Source organism: Alosa sapidissima, chromosome 7, assembly GCF_018492685.1.
Source record: "Alosa sapidissima isolate fAloSap1 chromosome 7, fAloSap1.pri, whole genome shotgun sequence".
Taxonomy (NCBI): domain Eukaryota; kingdom Metazoa; phylum Chordata; class Actinopteri; order Clupeiformes; family Clupeidae; genus Alosa; species Alosa sapidissima.
The window spans coordinates 2,214,384-2,241,212 of NC_055963.1; the positions used below are offsets into that span (position 1 = coordinate 2,214,384).

Consider the following 26,829-nt stretch of genomic DNA (forward strand, 5'->3'; position numbering starts at 1 on the left):
AACTATATATATATATATATATATGTGTGTGTGACTATATAATCTGGGCAAATTTAAGATATGCTTAGCTTCTGTTATCTGAGAAACAAAATTGGCATCTAGTGGTCAAACATTTATTTACGTTTAAAAAATTGTTTTCGTCTGCACATATTTCTGGGAGATGGGGGGGGGGGGGGGGATTGGATGTCCCCACCAAAGCTGAGACCAAACCTACGCCCTTGGTTATTATAGGTAACTTCAAATCAGCGCGATTTACCCGTATAGGCTACTGCACATTACAAGATCTGTATGAGATGATCCGCAGCACTGAAGTGAGAAATGATTTAACTCTTTGTGTAGCGCATGTGAGTGTTTTTTCCCCCATTTCTCCCTCTCACTCCGCTGCTGCATCTAACTTGAGGTGACGGCGGGAAAATGTTTATACTGGCACATGCGCACAAACACGGCCTTTCCAACACTAACAACTTTTGTAAATACATTCCATGAGCCATGCCCACAGTGAGGTATTTGGGATTTTGTGCATTGTGACAGACACATGATCCATTTGGGATTTTGTGCATTGTGATCCAATTGGGATGTTATCCATTTGGGATGTTGTGCATTGTGACAGACACATGATCCATTTGGGATTTTTTGCATTGTGACAGACACATGATCCATTTTTACACACTTCTCCTAGATTGGAGGCCTATCCCTTCCAAACATCAAATTTTATCACTGGGCCTTTCAACTACAAGCATTGCATACTTGGACAACTGTGAACTCTGCAGTACAACTGTGAACTCTTCAGTACTACTGTGAACTCTGCAGTACTACTGTGAACTCTGCAGTACCTTGGAGGATTACAGAGGAAGCGGCACCTCATAGGTTGCAGGACCTTGTGTATATCAAACAGAAACATAAGAGCCGTGCTAAGCTAGGTAGTATAATGTCATACTCCCTTTTGGTGTGGTATAAAGTGCAGAAATGTCTTGGCAACATGCCCTTGTTTCATAAACTGTCCCCCCTCTGGAATAACCCTCTTATCTTAACAGTGAATAAACCATTTACATTTCCCCCTGTGGGCAACGAAAGGTATCCACACTTTTGAAAACATATATGGTGACAATGGACTTCATTCTTTTCAAGAACTGAGGCAAAAATTTGACATTCCAGCTTCTACATTTTTTCTTTATTTAAGATTAAGGTCTTCTTTGATGGCATGTGGCTTGAAGTGCAATGCGCAAATACAGACTCCTCCACTGTCAGAGTGGTTTGGCACCTTCCAATGGGTCCGAGGATGGGTCTCAAGAGTATACAAAGAACTCACACGTTCTCAATGTAACCTACTACCCATCACAAGCATCTGGGACAGGGAACTTAAAGACTCTGAGCCAAACTAGAAAAGGATATGGACGAATATTAACAACACCTCCAGGAACTGGAGCCACCAATTTATCAATCTTAAACTAATCCATAGGTGTTATGCCACTCCTTATAGATTATATAGAATGGGTTTGCTTTCTAGCCCTGAGTGTACTTTATGTTTGAACACTGTTGTGGGGACAGTAATGCACATGTTCTGGGAATGTGACAAAGTTACAACGTTATGGGCTCATGTAAAGTTATGAGTAAGATACTCTTGTTTACAATAGACCCAGATCCATGTTTATGTTTGTTAAATGATGACACAGTCTTCCATTTTAAAATAATTTACAGGAGGATCCTTTTTTGTGCATTTACAGCAGCTAAAAAAAACAATTTTGAGTTACTGGCATGATAAGAACTTATATTTAATCAGCAACTGGATGATAAATGTCAGATACATGGCTAACTTGGAACTCTCCACAGCTCGAGCCCATCGGGCAAAGCCAGAAACTGTGGATGCTTGGGGACATTTTGTGTGTGAACTTCTTAGAGACTCTTGAGTTATATCTGCACCCCTCCTTGAACAATTTTCTTTGGTTACTGCCCCACTGGATGACCCCCCCCCCTCCCTCCCTTTGGCCACTATTCCCTGACTTCATGTTATGAGGATGACGGTTTTGTTTGTTTGTTTGTTTTTTGTTTTGTCTTTGTGTTTACTAAAAACCTAATAAAAAGTTAATCACAAAAAAAAAACACTTCTCCTAGATGACTCATCCAATTCATGTCAAAGTTGGTATACATGATGTCAAGATGTTGCTGAAGTTTGTCTTGATATGTGGCAGTACAATGAGTTTAAAACTCAAGCCCACGTTAGCCAATCAGAATCCCGAAAATAGCAACAACAGCAATAAATCACATCCTCTTTCTCTTTTGAACATAGGTTGCACTTTTGGCGCAGACAAGTTCTGGCGCCAGGCCCAGGGTGGGTAATCGGGAGAATTCCCGGTGGGCCGCTTCACTTTTGGGCTGGTCAAGGAAAAAAAATATTGACATGTCACGTTAGTCTATCTTCTCTTAAAGTAGGCTATACAGTATACACGTTACGCATTCTGTGCATGACACCGTTGCCTCTGCATGGGTTGTCGCCTACCATGGGACCATCGCGTCTAGATTTCTAGGCTAGAGTTATTATATAACCTTTACACATTTGTTGAACCATGGTACTAATACAAACTACAGGATAGATACAGGATAAGCTGCAGGAAATGCTTCATTTATCCAATTTCTACCACAATAGCAAACGTGGGCCGGTCTTGGGCCTGAAACTCCCGGGCTGAAAAGTGGCCCCACTCCGGCCCTGTCTGGCGCATACTGTGTCGTAAAACTAAACTTTTCTCAGTTTACATGCAAACAAAGTTTTCCAAAATCTCCACTCTGGCTGGAGTTTTTTTTTAGAAAGAATCGTTTTCAGAGGCGAGGGTACACTTGCCATTACACATCCAGTCCAGCAGATGGTGGTGGTAATGCAATCCGTTTGCAAACTGCCAAGAAAAACTTGAAGAAAAGGCCAGTGAACCCTTCTTCTTTTTCGGTGAGCTTTTTCTTTGGCAGTTTGCAAACGGATTGCAATACTAATCTCATTACCCTTTTGGAAGGACAGCGTAACATGTAAACCCATTTCTCCTTTTTCTTGCAGTAGTTTGCCACATTGTGACCCACTTAAGTGTTACAGTAGATACAACTTTTCTCTGTTACGATCCCCTCTGGACATGTCTGAAGTTGGAAAAAATGAATAGAAAAGTCAACTGAGGGTGCCAAAATGGTCAACATGGGTTGTAAACCCAATTTTTTTGCGCCGCCAATATAATGTCACCCTGTAGACAACTTAAAAGCTTTATACAGTATCTGTCTTTTCTGTTTCATCATCTCCTTAGAACACTGAAAGTAAAAAAAAAAAAGTAACTTCAGGAGCTTGAATTGTCAGGTGTGTCAAGTCAATACTAAAATGTGAAAACGATACAGATAAGATACTGAGGGAGAACATTATTAGCACATGGACCCCATATGATGACCTTTGACCCCATGACCTTGAGTACCTAATAGCTGATGTTCATTCTCACTACAGAACAGTATTAAAACCACTTAATGGATTTGACATGAGGATATATGCCAGCGATCCGCCGAGGTCTGCAGAAATAATGGAGGAGATGCAAAGACCTCCCTGATGCAGAAAGAGTTTTCTCCACCAAGTTCATTAGTTCTGTATATCGGGACACCTTACAGGATGTTATTCTGTTTGTCCCCCATGTTGCCAGTCATTTATGTAGGCAATAGGCATGCACTTATAGCACAAAAAGGGAAATGCAGTTTAAAAGAGGCCGACCTGTTAAATTTGTCGTTCTACATTCATTGGTTATGGAAATGATAGTATGGTAGTATTCTATGTCAGGGGTTCTTAAGTGGTCTGGGTTTGGGACCCACTATTTCCCATGTTCATAAAGTCGCATAAAAAAAATGTATTTTAATTAAATACATTTTTCACATCAGTATTTTGTATTTTATTTTGTTACATTTTATGAGCCAGTATTTGTAGTTTGTAACAAAATAGTTTTTGATGTATTTGTGCCCACCTCTGTCCCTGGTTTGGTTCCCTGTCTGTCAGGTATTGAGAATGCACAAGTTATCCTTGAAATAGTGACTTTACAATGCATCTTCTATCAGCACTGACACTACGATATAATAATATCATTATAACCTGCACATTCTGTTTCGCTATATCAACCAATCAGTTTTCAGTGTAGGCAGACTTTCATCTCTTTTCTCCCGAACTTTAGGTCAGTGTATCAAGGAACAGGAGTGTCATGGCAGAGTCAGTGCCCCCCAAAAAAGGAAAATCTAACACCCATTTCAAAGTGTAGGCTACCCTTGTCTCATAAGAGTAAAACATAATGATAGGCCTAGTCTTGCACACTGCACTGTTTGTAACAGTGACTTTAGCATTGCCCATGGCAGGTTAAATGATTGCAAAAGACATGTTGAGGTGAGTTTAAGTTACAAGTGTCAATTCATGTGCATATTATTCAAGCCTATACTAGATGGCTATTTGCCAAGGCTACATGAAAAGACCAAACTACCAAAATCTACAGTACATCAGTGACTTCAAGCTTCAGTGACATCATTTTGTACTTCATGTGGGCACAGAACACCTTGTACAAACATTTCTGCGGGGTTTTTCCACTTCTAAGAATGTCATAAAGACCCAACACTTCCCTGAGTACAGGCTTTCCTAACACATTAAACAATCCTAACATGCCTAAAGGTAACCGCAGACTTCATAGCATCGGCACTGATGCTGGCTGACTGCCCTGTAAACCCAAACAGTCAAACTAACTCTAACTCAACAGAATTGTTTAAGTTAAGTTTAAGTTGTTTAAGTGTTTAAGTAGGCTACGACCCTGAATATTTTAAGTAAGATATGGATTCACTTGATCGTATCCGCTTGATCGTGACTTACTGCACATGGGAAATTGTGGGTCCCAAAGCAAGAGCCACTGGTTTAAGGCACACAGGGCATATTCTGCTGCAGATGTGATATACAGATGTGCAGTTAAACAACACAAACACAGAGTAGTGCTAACTCACCATGTTCACACTACGTTTGCTCACCACATCAATCTCACTCTATTGCTTCACTAAATGCTTCATGAGGGCATAAAGTTACACTTTATTAGTCCTGTAGGAAATGAGTTCTCTGCATTTTACGGATCTGGGGATAGTGTACACACATTCATATACACACACACACCATACTGTCAACATTTAGCTTTCCAAAAACGGGAGATTCTTTTTTTTTTGGGGGGGGGGGGGGGTCAGTGTTTATACCGGATCTGTGTTTGCATATTTAATACGTTTCATACACGTGTTTCAACACTGCATTTCGGTCGTTGCTTTTACCTTACCATTACCTTACGCATGCCAGTTATGTATCCACCAGCTGCCTGCCTGCAGCCTACTTCCAAAACTCCAAAGCTGCTTGCTGTCAGATTTGGTTCCGAGGGAACAAGTTCAGTGTATCAATAACAGTTTATGTGATGTGTTAATCAATTAAATTCCCAACAATTTCACAACAGCTAGTTCTGGAGTAGGCCATTCAACTAGCCCGCTTGCTTACGACGAGACTCAGGCTGCACAGTTGGCACCCGCTTCTTTATTTGGGTTTTGGGTTGCCAGGTTTTAGCCTATGACAAAACGGTTGAAATTGAAACTAAGTGATCATGTAGTACGTAAACTGGTACCAAGAGGAGAGCCTGCTAATGTAAGGAAGAATTCCTCACACCATCAGTCTCTGACTCTGCAGCCCAAAAGCTGTGTCTTTATTGTACAGATGCACACAGAAAATAGGAAGCAAGACATAGCGACTTCATTGTGACATACTCTTATCTCACCCACACACACACACAGACAGGGTGCAGTTCCTGTCTGTCTGGTTACACACTTCTTAGAACTCAGCACAACAACATTTAACTTGAACTCTCTGTTCTTAGAACTCAGCACAGCACAATATTTCTGCTTACACAAATGGTTATACAATGATAATAATAATTTCCTTACAGTAACGTAAACGTTTCTTCAGTTAGGAGCAGTAGCCTACTGTTTTTTTTTATGTTGCATGCATTTTCATTGGCAAAAGCTAGCCTAATATGCATGAGAACCTATATAGATTTGAGGGAGCTGCAGCTGTTAGCATCAGCACGGTCATATTAACACAGCAGGCACTAGCCCAGTGAAGGATCGTGTAAACCCCATCCCCAGAAACCAGTTACAAACCAAGCTTGCATTGATATGATGCATGATCACTGATCAAATTGCTATTTTCTGACAGGATGAGCACAACCATGCAGGTTCTCTGAATCTAAAGCTCTTTAGCCTAGCATCTTAATGCTGTATTCACAGCACAGTGCACAGCACTGTTGTTTATGAGTTCATAGCCATGATTATTATGACCGCCGCGCAGCGAAGTGGCGGTCATACAGTATAGGTTTAGTCAGATTTTTTTTTTTTTTTTTTTTTTTTTCTTTTTCGCATGCCCAAATTTCCGTCAATGATTCCCGGGACACTGAAAGACCGGGGTACACGAAACTTGGTGGGCATGTAACCCCACATGGATAGCATGGAACCATCGTTTTTCGTTTTGATCTGTAGCCCCCCCGCTGGACTGGACCCCCGAAAGGAGGGTAGGGCAGACACAGTTTTCTGTGAATATCTCGAAAACCGTAGGGTTTAGGAGGACCATTTTTTTTTGTATGTTGATCTCAAGGGGCCATGTCAACCCATTCCATAACCACTCATTTCATGTATAGCGCCACCTAGATAAACACAAAAAAGTAAAAATGAGGTGTTGTAATTGAAGGTATCTGTGACCTAACATAGTCAAAACTGCACGAAATTGGAAGTGTAGGATCATTATGACACCCTCTGTATGCACGCCAAGTTTTGTGGAATTCCGTTCATGGGGGGCCACACAATAAATTAATTTATGTTACTATACACCAACTGGCTTGTAGGTGGCCAGAGACAGTTTTCTGTGAATATCTCGAGAACCGTAGGGCCTAGGAGGTCCACCTTTTTTATGTATGTTGGTCTTAAGGGGGCATGTCAACCCATCCCATTACCACTTATTTCATGTATAGTGCCACCTAGTTAAAAATTAAAAAGCAAAAAATTAGGTGTTTTCATCACAATATCTCTGGCTGACAAGGTCAAAACTGCACGAAATTAAAAGTGTAGGATCATTATGACACCCTCCGAATGCATGCCAAGTTTTGTGTACTTTCGTTCATGGGGGGCCTTACAATAAAATAATTTATGTGTACATTTAGTGACATACACCAACAAGGATTCCCGGGACACTGAAAGACCGGGAATGGAACCGTTAGATGTAAAACAGCATTTCGTTTCAGACTAGGCTACTGTTACTTAATTTGTGCATTAACAATAACGTTTCAGACTACTGTTACTTAATTTGTGTATTGACAATAAAGTATTACATGAACTAAAGGTGACTAAAATCTTTAGAAGAAAGATGTAGAAGAAGAAACATTCACAAAAAATCCATCCATCCAAAAATGACCTTTGCTTTTGATAGCTGTTGAAAACGGCATGGAACTGACAGAGATGTTTTTGTTTATAAATACATAAAAAAAAAATAATAATAAATAAATAACATTATGCTGATACCTTTTGCTTTTCCCAAATACTGTAGCCTACAGGTGTAAGTGACCTTTCATCAATCCAGTTGCATTGGATGAACTGTGATGAACTGCCCTACTTGTGATTGTTTAGAGATTTTAAAGGTTTTATAACAATGCTACATCTTCTTTGGCTATTCTACAATCTATTCACCTTTTCAGCACCAGTAGGCTACTTTCTGTGCAGCCGCACACACACACTCAGGCATGCCAAACAGGCATGCCAAACAAGCATACACAAAATTTTCAAGAGTGGGGGATGGAGTAAAATATGGAGACAAATTGAAGTGTGATTTATTTTCGCGGAACGGATGTACAGGACTGAGCGGCGGTCATATTTTGTACCGCTATGCGGTACATCTAGTTTATCAAGGACTATATCACGTTTTATATGTTATTATGATCACTCGCATCGCATTACCATGGGGTTACTGTGTAGGTAATGCTACGGTTAACTTAACATGCCCACCATTACACTGGAGAGATGTTAAAAAATGTTTAAACTTTTTTTTTATTCTCCTGAGACGCTAGCTACTTAAGGTAGTTCGCTCATTATCTCAGATCAGTGAAGAAACCAGAGAAAACATTGGGGAGAAAACTCAAATAAGTTAATGTTAGACTTAGACTAGCTGTGTTACAGTTTCTCGTTGCAAAATTAAAATCTCCATGCGCTTTTGTAGGCTACATGCAGTCTCAAAAACACGGTTTACAGCTCGAGTCACGTACTAGGTAATTTTTTTTATAACGATAATTTAGATAGGCCTAGGCTACACTTATGGGGTGGGTGCTATTGCGTTTTCTAAAGAATCTCCCGTCTTGGTTTTGTACAGAAATTAATATTAAGTGACACATACGTAAAAGGGAGAAAAAAAGGTCACCTTCTGATATTTAGCAGGCTACGGTCTGGAATTGAATTAATATTGTTGTAATGGTAGGATAACAACACAGTTTACACAATTACACTGTGTTATAAATATTGTATATCAATGCATTTATTGTCTGTCAATTACCCAAAATTGTGGCTCTGTCTCTCATTGAACAGTATCTTATTTAATGCATTCTAATCCATTGTCAATCACTTCCGGGAACTTTTTGAAGTTTACATGAACCACGTGACCTTAACGAATTTTGAACACCCATTGTTGCAACTCTACCTTTATATGGCTCTGGTTTCAACTACTGAGGGGGCAGTTCCGTACTCAGGAGTCTTGTCCACTTAGGAGCTACAGACGGGACTCCAGATGTAAATTAGCTTAAGGGTAACTCTGGTACAATGCATCAAATGGTTACATTTCTGTTTGAACTGCAAACTGTCCCCTTACAAGCAAAGTGGATTTGAAATTGAGCCAGATGGTCAGTCGCAAACTCTCTAGGTTCGGGCACCATATTTTGCCCTGCGCTTGAGACAGAAGGTTGCTGCCTCAGCTGCACATGCACAATCAATCTGAGGTTTGGTTCACTCAGGGGGTGATCGAGTGCTTGCCCATTCACGCTCCTCACAGGAGAGCTGAGATTAGCACTGGAGGGAGTAATGCATACAGATATGCATACTGACACATCTATTCCCAGCAGTGGGTTGTTGTCGTGAATCGAGAACCACAGCTAGCAGTGGGCTGTCTCGAGATGCAAACAGGCCAACCTCGGCAACACTAAGTCTTTTCTGTATGCCTGCTACGACTGTGGAGTGTAGGCACTACTGTCGCCGGGCTCAACAAGGGGCCGGCCCAGTACCCAATGACGATCCCAGATACACACACACACAACACAGAGACGTAGTTTACAAAAATACAAATACAAGTTTATTTATCAGTTCCTCTAAAACACGCACAAGGCAGCCTGCTGGGGCGAATATGGGCGGTGTACAGGAGCACTGCACTCCGGGTCACCCTGGTGAAGATGATAATCCCCCTCATGATACTGGCGCATGTCCAGCCGTAATGCAACACACAAGATATGGATAATATCAATGACATAGCACTCAATATAATCATGAATATCAATCATGTGGAGCACACACTAAAACTAGACCCATATTGCACAAGCCCCTCTCAAACATCATTCCCCCTTCAACCCAATGGTTCTGCCCCTAAGTGCCCCAATACAGAGGCTTAAACACACAACAAATAGGACAATAGAAAAAAGAAAGCAAAAAATATTAAATAACATTGTCCGTTGGCCGGGGCCCTACCCGGCCAAAAGAAAAAAAAAAGGGATAGTCCCACTAGGAATGTTGATGGCAGGGCACTGGTGCTTTAAGGGTCAGTCTCACCAGGGCCTTCTGGGAAATGGAGTTCAGCCGCGGCAGCCCGGTGCATGGCAGCAAGGCAAACGGTGCGTAATGACGTCACCTCAGTCCCAGACGCGGAAGTGCACGGCTCGAGCTGGAAGTGGAGAACAACAACAACTGATCAGGACACAATAGGCTGCGATTTAACTCTTCACCCCTACAAGGATTAGAAGGCGTCACCGTCCCTTTGGCATGATCCCAGGTGATCGTTGAATTGTGTTATGGATATCTTCTGACTTCTCCCCGTCTCCAAAGGATCCAGCGCGTCGTCGGCCCAGCCTCTTGAGAATCGGACAGCGAACACCACCGTAACTATAAATGAAACATAGACAGAATGAGCAAACAAATGTCCTTCCCTGTTTGGTCTGGAGCGGTTGGCGTGGCTCTGGCGTGGCTCTTCCCTGTTTAGTCTGGAGCGGTTGGCGTGGCTCTTCCCTGTTTGGTCTGGAGCGGTTGGCGTGGCTCTTCCTCAGCGATCCCGGTGGCCTGCAGCAGCAGCTCGGACGGCCGATCAGTCAGAGGTCCCGTCTCCCCCAGCTCACCTCCCGTCGGATAGCTTGGCCTTTTTATTCGCGCTGCCATGGTAAGCAAAGCCAACCAGCGGAAAGCCAGTCGATTATCCCTTGCTGATAGTCAATCGTGCACAGCCCCAGTTCAGGTCTAAGGACAAAACACTGTCCACTGTGCATGTTTACATACAGACAAAACAGGTTAAGCTCCCTTTGACGTCCACCGTGTCCATAACATCATGAGTCCACATATTATCATAATGTCAATCACACCCCCACAGGTAATAGTAATCTAGTGTCCATATTAAGCACCCCCACCTCCAGTTACACAAGCAGTACACAGTCATACTCACAACAGCACCAACCATAAACCCCCAGGCGACACTCTATACTATACTACTACGACGGCAGCAAACAGTATGTATACATAAGTATACATACTCTTTTGATCCCATGAGGGAAATTTGGTGTAATATGTTACGGAAGGGAGATAACGAAACGATACGATAGAGAACTCCTTTTCACATTGTAAAATAAAATGTTCCTTGTACTAATTCTATAATGTTAATCATGACTTGAAGAGATGGTGTTCCCAGTAGCTTAAGGTGCCTCTTTCCTTGCATGTGAGGTAGAGCAAGTTGGTTTGTCTATAAAGCACAGAGGAATTGTTTGAACACAGAATTGCGAAGTAGATCAAGGTGGTTTGTCTATAAAGCACTGAGGAATTGTTTTGAACACAGCATTGCAGCCTGTCTATAAAGCACAGAGGAATATTTTTGAAAGCAGCATTGTAGCCTGGACAAGTGAGGGTGAGGTGAGGGTCCCTCCACTTTCACATAGATGGCTTCCCTCACACATCTTTCAAACCACCCATCTTTGTCCAGGATGTGTCAATATATAAATTATCAAGTATATCCAAAATACTAGAGAGAGTGTTTTTTGATCAAATGGAATGATATTTGATCCATACAAATTCATTTCTAGGTATCCTTAAAATGGTTTAAAGGTGCCCTGCCACACAAAACCGTTTTTACTTGTATTTTTTTTAAACATGTTAGGTCCAGATGTGTCTGTGCTATGTCGTGAATGTGAAAATGAACAGCTAACTCCTCTGTCAGCTCTAGCCACTGAAAAGAAATAAGCGGAGAAATCAGGCCAATTGCAAAAGCTCTTCAGATTGACGTGGAATTGATAAGCTCATTACAATTCATGAGCTCGCCCAGTTGAGACCTTGCCCACAAAATTCGTTTAGCTCTGTGACAGTTTTCGTAGGCCTATGCAAGGATGGCTGAATGTCAACGGACTTGTGCGCTATGCACAAATAGAACTTCAACAATGCATTTTGGCCAAGAACCCAGACTTGAGGATCAAATGGCTTCAGTTTATTTTTTGGAACAATGCCACAGGCTTTGCAAAAAGGTTGCTGTTGAAGCCTGGAGCAGGCTACCATCGCAGTCTACGACCAGTGCCTGTAAGTAAAACGTAATTGTGAACTCAAGGAAGTACTATGTTATACAGGTTTAATGAACTCGCTAGCCTAGCAGGTTTTATTTATGCACATTTGGACAATGCTAGCACTCGCTAGCTAAGCTAAGTTCATGCCATGAAGCTAAAATTAGTTGATAATGGCTGTCATGTTATGGACGAAACCTACTGTAGCTGTTAGCCAATCAGAGTCAAGCAGCTTAGCTCGTTGAATATTAATGAGAACTGGCGCAAATCGAGCTGAGTCTTCATGCAGGCTTTCAATACCACACTAGAATGGCTTTAAACAAGGTAACCAAAGCATGTTTTCCACAAAAAATGTTACAGAGTCCATGGTAGAACCTCAGACATGACCACAAAGTAATGAAATACGTGTGGCAGGGCATCTTTAAATCAAATGTATCAGAAAGAAATCAAATTTGTGAGTCCTGTCTGAACCCATGAAAATAACTTGTGGTGTACACCAAGGCTCGATATTAGGCCCTTTGCTATTCTTTATTATGACCGCCGTGCAGTGAAGCGGCGGTCATATAGGTTTAGTCAGATATTTTTTTTTTTTTTTCGCATGGCCAATTTTCCGTCAAGGATTCCCGGGACACTGAAAGACCGGGGTACACGAAATTTGGTGGGCATGTATGGGCATGGATAGCATGGAACTATCGTTTTTCGTTTTGATCTGTAGGAGGACCACCTTTTTTGTATGTTGGTCTTAATGGGCCATGTCAACCCATCCCATTACCACTTATTTCATGTACAGTATAGCACCACCTAGTTAAAAATTAAAAAGCAAAAAATTAGGTGTTCACAATATCTCTGGCAAAACTGCACAAAATTGAAAGTGTAGGATCATTATGACACCCTCCGAATGCAAGTTTCGTGGACTTTCGTTCATGGGGTGCCATACAATAAATACAATAAATTAATTTATGTGTACATTTAGTGACCGTACACCAACAGAGTTTTCTGTGAATATCTGGAGAACCGTAGGGCCTAGGATGACCAATTTTTTGCATATGTTTGCCTTCAGGGGTCATGTTAACCCATTCCATACGCACACGTGCATAAACAGATATTCACACATACACACATACATTCACAGTAATCATATGTATGACACATACACACACAGTAGACATATGTACGCATGCATGCACATGCACACACACAGGCACACCCACAAGCACATGCACGTGTGCACACACACACACACACACACATACACAAACAAACATACACGCACATATGCACATGTAACCCACATGGATAGCCAACTTGCCCATTGTGATGTACCAATAATTCTTTGGTGACCCCTAGAGGGAGCACGAGACAGGTTCAAACAATCAAATAATAATAAACAACTGCTACTACAAATTAGAGACAGACGTCGGAACGGATAACTAACGATACAGAAAGAAAGAAGAAGAATATTAATCAAAACAAGAATAATAATGACCAAACAGAAATCAAACACATTTCTTTTGACCGAAAAGCTTCAATCCTGGTGAGTCGCTAACCCCAAATAATTATTTATTATGTAGGTTGCCAAGTCACTTAACAAAGACAACGTTATTATCCTGATAACTGTTACAGATAAACCACTTCCTGAACAAAGACCTCGTTGGACCATCGTAACAGATCGAAACATATTAATCACTTGAATCCTGGTGAGCTAGTAATTTTTTTAATGTTTATCTTGTAATTGTATTTTTTCTATGTTGTGCTAACCTAAGCTAAGCCACCTACACTGGAGACTAATGACCCTAAATACGCCCTAATGTATTTTTCGTGAGTGATATACTTTTTAAAAACCAGTCAGGACAACCTCTTAATGAGATCGATTTTATAATGTATGATGTTACAAACAATTTAGGATTTAAAACAAAAAAAAGGTATCCTGTGTTTGTTATTCTGGGAAGCCAAAGTGCTGGTTAGCTGTCTTAGATAGCCTTCAAGCTAACCGCTCTGCGGTTACCATGTGAACCCATAGCAACCAAACAAACTGGTAACGTAAATGGATTCATGGAAATAATATTCTGAACTTTAGCATTTTATGAACTTGGTTGACCTCAGTACTATGGTTATGATATACCTATGATAGTTTTATTATAGAAATGATTAAGAAGGAGATCCATTGCATTAATTAGTATTCTGTACAATTTTGTACAGACTGGTTTTTTGATTACCCCTTCAACCACTCCTTGACCTACGCCTTGGATACCTCGAATTTCCTGCTGTGATACCCTTCCCTGGACCATTTGTGTCTACGCCTTGGATACCTCGAATTCCCTGCTGTGATACCCTTCCCTGGACCATCCTCATCGCCATTCTTCCTTGCAATATTCCCAGAAATTGAACCCCCACCTTCATCCACTTTCCACCCAGTGACTGTGGTAGGATCTGGGCAAATACACCCACACCCACGGACTGTGACATTAAGGAATTACATCCACCACTATTTTTTATTTAATTATTTATTTTGAGTGCACTCTCTTTTATTTTGGGGTTTATGTTTATTTTGTTATTTTAAGTTCAGAGATCTCAAGGGAATTATTTATTGAAAAGTTACCGGCACTTCTGATAAACTGATATTATAGTTATATGTTAAGAATTGTATTTTTATTGTATAAGAAAAAGTGATTTAACGGCATAAGTATATAAATCAAATAAGTAGCAATAGTAATAAATTGAATATAGAGTCAAATAAAATAGTATAACATATAACGATTAAAATAGATCAATAAATAAAGGGTATATCAAATAGGGTTTAAATAGACTATAAATAGATTTTAAATAGAATATCAATAATACAGTCAAATGAAATAGTAAATATATATATATCACAATAGTTTTTTATATTTCCACTGATACCTTAGAATAGAATAATATATGATTGCATAGAGTGAATTGAATGATATTTGAATGTTAAAATAAATATATTTTGTATTTAAAGAAGAATCTTTGAGAGTGGTGTGTTGTCTTGGGGTGAGTCATTGAACTGTGGTCTAGTAATAACCTAAACCAGTCTCCTTTTGAACCTAGAGTTTAGAACTAGACTGTTCCCGCACAAGCACAGGCCTTCCCTCATCGTGCGGGTTACACACACAATTCAAGAATTTCTCAGAATTATGAACAGGCAAGATGGGGATTGGAAAAAATGTATTTTACATGTGAAATCTATGAACTAATCATGTTTTGGTACTTGTTGTCTAGCAGATACCAGTGAGAATTGAGTGTGCATTATGCAATTCAGTGAGACAGTTAGAATCCTATATGCCTTTCCCCTTTTGTTTTTAGCCAGCAGCCAGACCAGCAGATACCCTAACTTTGCTGAATTACTGAAGCTAAGCAGGCTTAGTTAGTACTTGGATAAGAAACCTCCTTGGAAGAGTAGGTTCCTGCTGGAAGCGGTGTTGGTGACTTACCAGTAGGTGGCACTGTTCCCTCTGGCCAAAAGCCACCAAACAAATATCAATCCCAACGTCCTATTGCGGTGACAGGGACACTGTACTGCAGGAGATGTTTTCCTTTGCATGAATGTTAAATTGAGGTCCTGACTCACCATGGTTGTTAAAGATCCCATGGCACTTATCACAAAGAGTAGGTTAAATTGAGGTCCTCATTGTGACCAGTCGCCCTCACCTCTGTTGTCATGAAAGCATTTAAACGCTTGGTCCTCTCTTATCTCAAGGATCCACCGACCCCCTTCAATTTCCATACAGACCCAACCGCTCAGTTCACCATGCAATCAACATTGCACTTCACTTACAAATATATATATATATATATATATATATATATATATATATTGCAAATTAGCCAATTGGCTGGACACCTTTTATGCAACACATCTACACATATGTGTATGTTGTTATGGCTTTGACTGTGATAATCATGTATGTGATAATGTGCACAGCACTGTCTCTGGCAAATAAACTAATAAATAAAAATAAAACACTCTCAACATGGATTTTTTGCCTTCAATATTTTTTTTAAGTGTCTTAAACACGGTCTGCATAGAACAGCATAGAGAAGTGTTTTTATATTGCTATTATTTTTCTGTCTCCATGGCTTATTTAGGTCTTTGTTGTCCTTATGTCTCTGTGTCTGTTCTGAGTGTGCTGCTTTCTGTGTCTGTTCTGAGTCTGTAGTGTGCTGCTTTCTGTGTTTTGCTCTGTTTAATGTTGTCTGTCTGTTTATATTTGTAAGTGACATTGCTGCCATCTTGATGAAGACTCCTTGAAAGAAGAGATATTCTATCCCATTGGGACCTTCCTGGTTGTTATAGCCTGGCTCAAAAGGCCATAACCAAACAAAGGAGGACAAACCAGAAAAGGACCAACTTTTAACGTATTTATTAAATAACTTAAATGATACGTTATGTTCATCAGTAATGAGTGTCAGTATGTTCGCAAGGGTGCATGTAGCAAAAGTATGTTGAGATGTAAGTGCGTGAATGCGTGGATGCAATAAGACGGCAGCTCTCCAAAACGCCAAACGCAGCCCAGCCCCCCTCCAGGGGTGCACCGTGTACCCTTAATACACCTGCTGGTTAGTTAGCAAGGGAGACAGAGAGAGAAGAGAGCGCGCAAGCAGGAAGAACGGCCTGCAGCCGTCACACTGGTAAAATAAAGAATAAATGAAATATAGACATAGGGCGTGCAGTATATGAGGCATGAGACTTGCCTTTAAACCTGGCATTTTTGGTTGCAATCTTCTGAGTTATCTCAGGTCTACATCTTGGTCTTAATCTGGGTGTGTTTCAGGAAGTAATGAAAGAATGTGTGTATTCAAAAGAGAGTGTGTTTAGAGACACAGTCCAATTCACTAGAGTAAGCTGAGAAGATCAGACACCATGTCTCTCTATAGTCTTCTTCTGCCTTTGCTAATGGCCTTTGCTGTAACCTTCGCTAATCGCTTCTGGGGAGGATCAATGACTTACTACCCTAAAGGAGTCAACCCAGATGGGTCTTACAAGGTAATGTAAATGTTTTACGAATTCTTTTAGTGGCATAACAGCTGTTTTACTCATTCTTTTAGTGGCATAACAACTCTGTTTTACTCATTCTTTTAGTGGCAAAACAACTCTGTTTTGCCTCCAGTTTTCTCTATTACTATAATTACAGTTTGATTCTTAATTCCAGGCGGAGTTACACTTCAAGCAAACATTTGACAGTTGTGAATATTTGAACTGGACCAACTGCTACTTTGGAGACTGTGGATCTGTAATAAGCCTTGAGAAAGGTGTCATCTACAACACAAGTGGGAGGAACGCAGTCAATTTCAACTGGTGCCAGACAGAAGGGGTTATGACACTTCAGATTCCCACTCAAGAAATATTATATTTGAGGTAACCTATTTTCATATCATTCTGCTGCCATATCACTGGTAGAGCATTTTGTACCACTCAGCATTTTACATTTCATTACAGAGATTTGGGTTGCTGTTGGGTGGACCTCACAAATCATTTCACTTACTGGGATCTAATCACATACATAAACCATGGAAATCGATCAGACACAAATAAAGTAAATAGACCCCCAGTCAGCATGAGCATATCATTTGTCAGGTAATGCTACGACATCATTATCAGATTCACTGTTTTTCACTGACATGTACTGTATGTGTATGTACTGAAATGTATTTTTAGATTAAGGAGTAGGATAAATGGGATGTGTTATTTCACTTGCCAATGTATAATGAGCAATACATAGGTATATATACACATGGATGGCAACACTTTAAGGAACACATGTTAACCACCATAATATAATAATATATATGCTAATATATGTATTTATTAGTGCTCTAGTCTGTATTAAGCAACATTGCACATGTATTACAGTGTATTAGGTCTTTATTGAACACTTATTAGTTCATTTATTCTTGTTAAATCCTTAAAGAAGCCCCATGCAACAATTTTAGCAAAAATGACCTTAAAGGGACACCAGGCAAGCCTGATGCTTTTTCTCTACGAAACTCCCCCTCACCTGGTCTGAAGCTCTTTTCCTTTTCTTTGCATGTTCCGTCAAGGGTTTTCGCTGCTTATTCGCCGGCTCTGCCATTATACACACGTTTGCAACAATCGCTAGCATTTCGTTAGCCTGCCTCTGTGCTGTGGATGCAGGATGTAAACTGATCCTGCTTCGGTCGGCGGGTACGATACACTGAACTTGCAAGCGGGATATTCTTCCTACAGGCAGGAGGGGCGGGCGAGAGAGAATTCATTCACTCTGTAATGAGTCATTTAACCATATACCGACTTACGAAGATGAGTAATTAACATGAAAACGTTGCCTGGTGTCCCTTTAATTATGCAGGTTGAGAGTCGTTCTGAAGGTTACAACACTTTTTGGGTCGTTTGGTGGGTGCTTCGTCTCCCCCTAGTGCTTCTCCGTAGAAAAAACAAATATGCAACTTTCTGGTCTCGGTCCGAACAAATCCGGATGTGACTCAGCGGAAGTATCCAATTGCGCCTCGAAAATGTAGTCGGATTGTAGTTTCTAAGAAGACTGCAAAACGGACTCCAACTTGGCTTTGTTGCTGTTGAAATTGTAAGTAGCCTACCCTTGGGTGAACTTAGTTTTTGTAATGTGGCTTGATAGTCTCTTAAACAATGTGTTTGCTCGACCGTTTTATTGTGAGCCCTATATGTGTTTAGCTTGGTTTCTTGATAGCTAGCTCGCTAGCTAGTGGGGGTTTAGTGTAGCAGTCACTAGCTACCGAAGCTGCAAGGGGAGCTATGTCATGAAAAATGCGAGCCCAAATCAGGCGAAAACCCAGAAACAGCGAAGGAATAACCACACCTGCATAGGGCTTCTTTAATAGTCATAATCCTGTGTTTAGTTATAGTAGTAGGTAACCTACTGAAGGCAACTTAATAGAGTCATTATCGTTTCTTTAATAAGAACCAAGTTGGTCTAAGGTTACTGACATACAGTCTGGATCAACATAGAGAATTAAAACACTATACAATAGAGTCAAAATAGAGAGTTAAAGACTATACAATAGAGAGTCAAAATAGAGAGTTAAACACTATACAATAGAGAGTTAAAATAGATAGTCAAAACACTTATAGTGTCAGTGAGTAGTAACATATTAAGATGATGTATTAGAAGGCTATGAAGGTTCCATTTTGGTCCGTACTATATAACCTTAGATGAAGGCTAACTAATTGGATTTACAAAGAACAAATAAATGGTCAATGGACTGCATTTATATAGTGCTTTTCTATTCTGCACTCAAAACGCTGTACAATTTCATCCCTGACAGCGCAATTGACTTTATACACTGGTGCTTGTATCATTACTATTTTGCATTGAATGCACACATAGGCGCCAGAAGCACAGTGGCCAGGGGGCCCTCACTTTTGGCTCAAAATATCTTTTAATAAACAAAATCATCCTCGAAAAAAAAAAAACCTCCGCGCAAAAAACAGAGAGGTGTGAACCATTATAGCAGTAGTAGCCTGCATCTAATATAGCCTAAAGCTATTTGTGCAGCGTCACTGTTGAAATACCTTAAACTTTCTGCCCATGGGTCAAAACCGATGAGCAAAACACCAGCAGAGCGCCCAGGCAACACCCCCAGGGAGCAGACAGCGCTCCACTCTAAAACGTTCATTCTCAATCAATGCAACATGTGTGGAGGGATGCATTTGAAATGTAGCCAAATCCAGTAACATTTATTCTGGTCTGGTATGATTGATTGTATTGTAAAGTTCCTGAGTTAAGCGTAATGTCCTCCTGTGCATCGAGACTCCAACTCTACAGCTCCAGCTGTCACCTCGGGATGGCTTCAAATTTTCAATGTATCTGCGGCCTAGGCCTACTGTTCGTTTATTTTCCAGGGGCAGTGGTTGCCATTAGCCTATATTAATTGAGCAATTATTGAAGTTATGAATCTGTTGGATAACCACATTTAGACTATTGCGCGACATGAGATTCAATTAATATCATGCGCAACGTGATGTACTCGAAACATGTAGCCTAAGCTAACAAGCTTTCGCAAGGTTTATCACTTAAGATTACCAGCAATGTTCAAATAGACCAGGTTAACCTATTTATTTATATTTTCTGTGTCCCCGTTTCCCATTTCGTGTGGACATCTTAATGCAGTTTAAGGCTGATTTATGCTTCTTACTTTTGAGCCTACGTGGGTCAGCGGCAGTCATTTTCACGTTCTCCTTTACAGCAATAAGACACAATTCCTCAACTCTAGCCTCGCCCTTTACTCATTGTCTTCATCTTTTTTTCCCTTTTCAAAAAGTTCATACTCAAGTCATTCGAGTTCTGTCTCCCTGTACTTTGGAGACCCCTCTGCAACTCCAGCTGAGGGGCTGTGGTTGTCATTAGCGTATAGTAAAATGTGAACGATTATCAATGATATGATAATACTGCTATGATGATACTGCTTTTATTGCACAACTGAGAGTTGGGCTATTAATCGGTTACAAGGTGCTGTCATCTATCCGAAACATCTACTAAGCCGTCTCTGGGTTTGTTGGGTGGGTTCACTTCTGTGCGCCTTGTGTGATATCACTCAAGTCTTGCTTTAGTTAATTAGCAAGTTACTACCAGAAGCTCACAAATGCTGTCAATTAAGCTCTAAATAGTCAACATCGGAACAATCGGAAGCAGCAGGACATTTTGAAAGAGACCTGCTGCGTCTACTTTGATAAGCAGCGTCATGAACCGCACTCAAATACGGTATGTTTTGTTTAACTTCAAATAGCATAGACGTTGTCTGTCCACTTTTGAAATTACATGCGGGGCTGAACCCCTGGCAAATGCGTGTGTGGTCTATATCTGAAATGATTAGCGTCTGTAGCCATTGGGCCTGCAGGTGGCTACTCGTTGTTTATTGCATTACTTCTTTACTCTCTATGAGGATTAACAACTCACAGTGGGTCCCAGTTAAAAATTGACACTTCATTCACGATCAAGGTGATTCACGCAGCTGGGTGAAATGTAAGTACAACTGCAGCCGCTTGGGGGCAGCATAGTCTGCTGTGGCGTTTCACGGTCGAACCGGACAGCGCATTCGACAGCAACGGCTGTGATTGGCCAAGTTTTCAGCGTTTCTCTGTGTTTTTAGCAGCCCCTGCAACATGCTAGTCCACTGTAGCCTAAGCTTTGTACATAATGTTTAACATAGTTTTGGATTCAGTGGCAAGATTTCTTGATTGTACAGTGCCTGTCTCTCAGTAATGTTTTAAAATGAGAGCTTCGTCAGCTGGCAGTAGGCTACTTTGTCGGTAGTCATGAGAAGTTCGCTTGCTAACAGAACATAAATATGCTGCCCAGAAACCTTGTGAATAGTTCTGATTTTTTTTTACTACACTAACGAGGTTGAAATATAGCCTTTGCCTACAGCATCTCCTTAACAGTAATGTTAACAAAATGACAGCATTCATATGACAAAGGAAAACGAATTCGGTCACTCAAGACTGTGCCAAAGCAACCAGTGTAGGCTACATTCCTACCCAATAGGCTACTCGAAACAGATAGCGTTGTCTGACGGTCAAGTGGGTTAATGCACGTATATCCAGAACAGGTCTGCAACTTTCAGGCAGTTCTGAGTTCGATTCTAGGCAGGAGCAGAGCCATATAAAGGCCTAGGCCTATTGTTATCATTTTTTGCAAGGTGTTGCTCCTGGCAATACTTGTTTATAAGACGTTTGGTGATTAATTGAGCTGTTTTTGGGACACGTTAAACGTTCTTTATAATGAGCGCTTACGGGGAGTAAAACGACTGTTACGCGCTGTTACAACTGTAGGCTACAATGATTGCAATACAAAAATATGCGCGTGTTAGTTTAGTTAGTTTTGTGATTTTTTGCACTTTTGCCTCATGTGTTTTCAGGTTTGAGGGCTTATTTTGCCAAGATTGACCTTGGTAGACTCTGCATATGTTATTTCTCCGTATGGAAAATAAAGTCAATTTTCAACACACGTCTGTTATTAGTTCAATAAGAAGTGTTGCTTGTTAAAACATGTGACTAGTGAAACTCAAATGATTTTAGAAATATTTAGCCAAAGCCAAAAAGTGTTAGAGAGAAGGAGAGACGCCGGTGCAGCTCAGATGTCTTCTTAATTTTCTTTATTCTTTAGTAAAAGGTGCAGAACATTATTAAACTTTAAAGACAGAATGCGCACGCAGGCACAACTAGGCTACTTGTTTTCTTTTACTTGGCTATCTATATATGGTTATCAGCACACAATGTTGGGCTAATTCACTAGTTATGGATATCACAAGTTTAAACAACGAAAACAGAAAGGATGGAGGCAGCAAAGCTAGAGGAGCTATTCAAGATGGGCAAGAACAAGGTAGGCAATTGGTGTGCTTGTCAGAACGTTAGATTACAGCTGTTTAAAGCCAGATGTCACGGTACGCTAGAACAAAACTAAAGGTAACTATAGCTGTATCAGTTTGGGGGTGGGGGTGGGTGGGTGTACGTACCATAGCTCTCTCTCTCTCTCTCTCTCTCACACACACACACACACAGTACCTTTCTTAGCCACAGTTAATTTTAGTGGTGATATGTGTTATGGACATTGTTATGCACATTATTGACTGCAGTATTCTCATCAATGTCAGTCCATGAATGCATATTGATCAGTTGTTAACTAATACTGTAGGCCTAGAAGTTGCATTTGAAAATGTTACTGTTGTAGGCTGTTTGTTTTTTATTTCAGCCACACTGTTTTAAAGTGGTTAGGACCATTACACACCAATTTTGAATAAGCCATACTGCAATACCGATTTCATGGTTGCACCATGCACATGTTCGCCGATTATGTGGCCCTCAGTAACCTATAAATTCAATGATGTGGCGCTCTATGAAAATGAGTTTGACACCCCTGCTGTCCTGGCCTGGCCTGGTTGCACCGGATTGTGGCCAAACGACAGAAGCGCGGAGAACCCTCCTTTGTCTACCAAAAAGTGTTACTTTGTGCCCCGCGCTCCCCCACTGCTTGTGAAAGAAGGGGGTGGGGGAGGGGGGCTTAACGTGAAAAAGCTTAATGTCCCAAAACGGCAAAGTCATAATGGTAGGCTACAGGAAGTGGGGGAGGGTATGGGATGACCAGAGCCGTCTTCGCTGTGCTATTCAGAAAGCATCTTATTGTCTTTCCAGGCGCACACAGCTCGTTATAGCCTATCGAGTGCCTTAGCAGGTTCTGCTCTTGGGTTTGGCCTCACAGCGAACTCAACCCTCTTGTTGCTTGCAGTTTGTTAAATAAAGCGATGCAGATTACATTATTTATTTCTGATTAATTGCGTCTTTTTTGCAACATCTGCTTGTTAGGCTGAGCTACTGTCAATGTCCTGTACAGGTACAACAATTGCTGGTGTAGGCCTACAGGCTATCAATTAGGGACTGTTCGTTATTTATTTAAGGGGCTACCGGAGGAGTTTTGGGAGCGTTAGTCAAAAAAGACGTGACCCTCCCTCGCCAGCAAGACATTTTTCTATGACACTCCAAAGTGATTGAGAAAAAACACATGGCCCTCCCCAGTCCCAACAATTTAGGCTATTGATGCCTTCTGTCTACTGGGTCAATTTGGGAGCTTGCATGCTACGACTCCTTCCTTGAAATGCCTTGAAAAGGCTGTCGTTTGCACAATTTCACAAATAATCACTGGGACCGAAACAAACCTGTCAACTTTTCCCGGGTTTATCGCGTATTTTAATTTTTCCTCGCTGTCTTAGGAGGAGCTGCAGGGCCGTCGCAAGGGGGTGCGAGGCCCTGTACGAACTTGACAGATGCATGAACTTACGTGCATGAAATCATGCGATAGCTTACTTTACACATAGCCAAGGCTACCGTCGGTGCATTTTAATAGTAGCCTAGTCTAATAAGCTACACCAGCTTGTCTTTAAGAGGGGAAATTGTATAGCCTATAACATTAGCTGAGTATTTGGCCATATGGTGTTTATCATAGGCTACATCATGAAACCAAATATGTAACAAAGGCGAACACTTTAACAGGGGAAATTAATTGGGCATGAATCATTGTGCTGAACGGTAGTCAATGCAGAAACACACGACATTCAAACTGTTGATAAGATGTGCACTATGGAAATTGGTCTGTAGGCTAACAATGTACTTGTACAGGTAAATGTTCAACAATTGCTGTACAGGCTATAATCAATTAGCTAAATCATTTGTCAAGCTGTTTAAATTCGTGCTACATTCAAACGCAAAAGGTGCTTTGATATATTTTTCGTTTGAACGTCGGCAAGCAGGCATGCTGCGGTTGCAATGAATGAGGATAATTGGTTTTATCTGCGGATTTATTTTTTGCATTATTTTGAATATGACTCGCTCCAGTCTCAACAGCACTTTCCACACGCATCTAAGTTCTAACACATATCCCCTCTCGCTTACTCTCTCTCCATCCCTGCACACGGTGCTTTCTTAAAGGAGCTGCACCATCTTACAACAATTGCATCTACATTTTCATATTAGAATGTTTTGTCAAGTGTAAGCTTAAACTACCGTGATCAATTTAAGTTCCCATGCCCCCGCTGAAAGTCTCATGCGCTTATCGTTACACTATCAAATCTATAAGTAACCGTGACAAATAAGATATATAAACTCACGCTATTGTATTATCATATATGTTTGGTAATGGCTCAGCTTTCTCTGATTGTTCTACTGACTTGGAAAATGCATCATGGAAGCAGTAAGTCAAGTCGTATCAAAAATAGTAGTGGCAGAACTCCAAAGTGACACCTTGTGGTTGTTTGTGTCAACTGCAGTTTGTGCCATTTCTGCTGAGAAAATGGGGTGCGTGATTCCTGAAGGAACCCGTCCAAACTTAACGGGGACCCACTGTACATTAGGCTAATTTTGCGTTACTGCGTTGAAATGTTTCTATGGACATTATAGATATCGTCCCCTTTTATTTATTATTTAATTAATTACAGTTGTGAAACATTAGGTAGCATCTAGTCCAAACCAAGTTGCGCTGTAGGCCTAGGCATTTCTTACAGATATCTAGAGTTTCTTTTCTTACAGAGATCTCCTCAAGTTTGGAGTTTGCCACGAGCAGGGCGTCTCATCGGACTTTCTGCATTCACACAGCATCTCTCCAGAAATCGCGCGGTGCCCTGGCTCACCATGGATTACCATCCCAGCGGGCAGGCGGAGAAGGCGGCGTCAGGAGAGGAAACTCCGGCGTGCTAGCAAGACTACGCTTTCCAGCATTTTCCTCACCAACGCCAGGTTGCTTGTGAATAAAATGGATGAACTGAGGCTTCAGGTTGCGCTAAACAAAAACATCAAGGACAGCTGCATCCTTCTGATCACGGAAACCTGGCTCCACTCATTCATCATGGATTCGGCTATACAACTAGAAGGCTACACAGCACAACGGCAGGACAGGACAAGGGACTCCGGTAAGAGCAGAGGAGGGGGACTGTGTGTGTATGTCCAGACCGCACTCAGAGAGTACGAGTAGGGCACCACACCTCCACCGCCCTTAGCCTCAGCACTGGCTCCCCCCAGGGCTGTGTGCTGAGCCCCCTGCTCTACACCCTCTATACCCACGACTGCACCCCCGCTCACCTCAGCAACACCTTGGTCATTTGCAGATGACACCACAGTAGTTGGACTCCCCTCCCAGGGATCCGCCTACAGAGACGAGGTGGAGCGTTGGGTGGGGTGGTGTGAGGCCAACAACTTGCTCCTTAATACAGCTAAGACCAAGGAGCTCATTGTGGATTACAGGAAGAAAAAGAGGGACATCCAGCCACTGGTGATAAAGGGGGACTGTGTGGAGAGGGTCACAGACTTCTGCTTCTTGGGAGTCAACACCACAGGGCTAGTGAAGAAGGCCCAGCAGAGACTTTACTTCCTGAGAGTTCTCAGGAACGACATCATCCCTCAAAAGCTGCTGGTGTCATTCTATCGCTGCTCAATTGAGAGTATTTTGACATATTGCCTCTGTGCTTGGTTCACAAGCTGCACTGTGGCACAGAGGGAGAGGCTCCAGGGGGTCATTAAGGCAGCACAGAAAATCATCGGGTGCCCTCTTCCCTCTCTGGATGAACAGCACCGTTCCCACTGCCTCAAAAAGGCCAATTCCATCCTGAAAGACTCATCACACCCCGGTCACAAACTGTTTGAACTACTGCCATCAGGCAGGAGATACAGATCCATAAAAACCAGGACAAATAGGCTAAGAAACAGTTTCTACAGTTTCTACAGCCATAATCTCACTGAACGGTGCTACCATAGCATAGCTTTATGTTTCACATTTTACGAATGTGGATGTGTATGGGTGGGATATGTGTGGGGTGTAAAGTTTTTATGCACTTTTTTATGTCCTTTTATGTCCATAGTGACTTTTACTTATTATGACCGCCGCTAGCGAAGCGGTCATATAGGGATTGTCAATGTTTTTTTTTTTTTTTCCCGTCATCTACTTCCTGAATTTTTGGTCAACGATACCCGGGACACCGAAACACCGGGGCTCATGAAATTTGGTGGGTATGTAGCCCCACTAGACTTTTACGGAAAAATTTCCCAAAATTTCCCCACCGCACTGGGCCCCCCAAAACCCAAAAAATGCAGTTTTTCCTAAATAACTACCTGAACCGTGGCACTGAGGATGAATAATTTTTTATGGTATGTTGGTCTCAAGGGCCCACATCAACCTGGCCCATAATCACTCATTTGTGATTTGCACCCCCCCGGTAAAAAATTAAAATGCAATATCATTCAGCTTTAATCACCCCTATCTTCAGTTAAGATGTTGAGAACTGCACCAAATTTTCTGTGTATGATTGACCTGGCATTCTCTGGGGGTATGCCAAGTTTCGTAGAATTTTATCCATGGGGGGGGGGGGGGGTCTTAAAAAATGTAGGTTATGTCTACATTTAGTGACTGTACACTCATTGGCCTGTAGATGGCGCTGCACACATATACACATGCACACACACACACAG

At 41.4% G+C, this 26,829-nt stretch overlaps 1 protein-coding gene and 1 long non-coding RNA gene across 3 annotated transcripts in view; both read left to right on the plus strand.

Annotated features, from left to right (window-relative positions):
- Positions 1-13,201: 13,201 nt before the first annotated feature.
- Positions 13,202-14,434, plus strand: LOC121713305. Its single transcript, XR_006032781.1, has 3 exons — positions 13,202-13,377; positions 13,467-13,540; positions 14,043-14,434. It is a non-coding gene; the product is annotated as an uncharacterized LOC121713305 (long non-coding RNA).
- Positions 14,435-16,678: 2,244 nt separating this feature from the next.
- Positions 16,679-26,829, plus strand: part of LOC121713296 — a 43,100-nt gene continuing 32,949 nt past the window's right edge. For both annotated transcript variants that reach the window (XM_042097820.1, XM_042097821.1), the window contains exons 1-3: positions 16,679-16,851; positions 17,018-17,223; positions 17,305-17,442. In XM_042097820.1, coding sequence (XP_041953754.1) covers positions 16,729-16,851; positions 17,018-17,223; positions 17,305-17,442 — 467 coding nt within the window. In that variant the 5' untranslated portion in view covers positions 16,679-16,728. The remainder of the gene's footprint in view (positions 16,852-17,017; positions 17,224-17,304; positions 17,443-26,829) is intronic.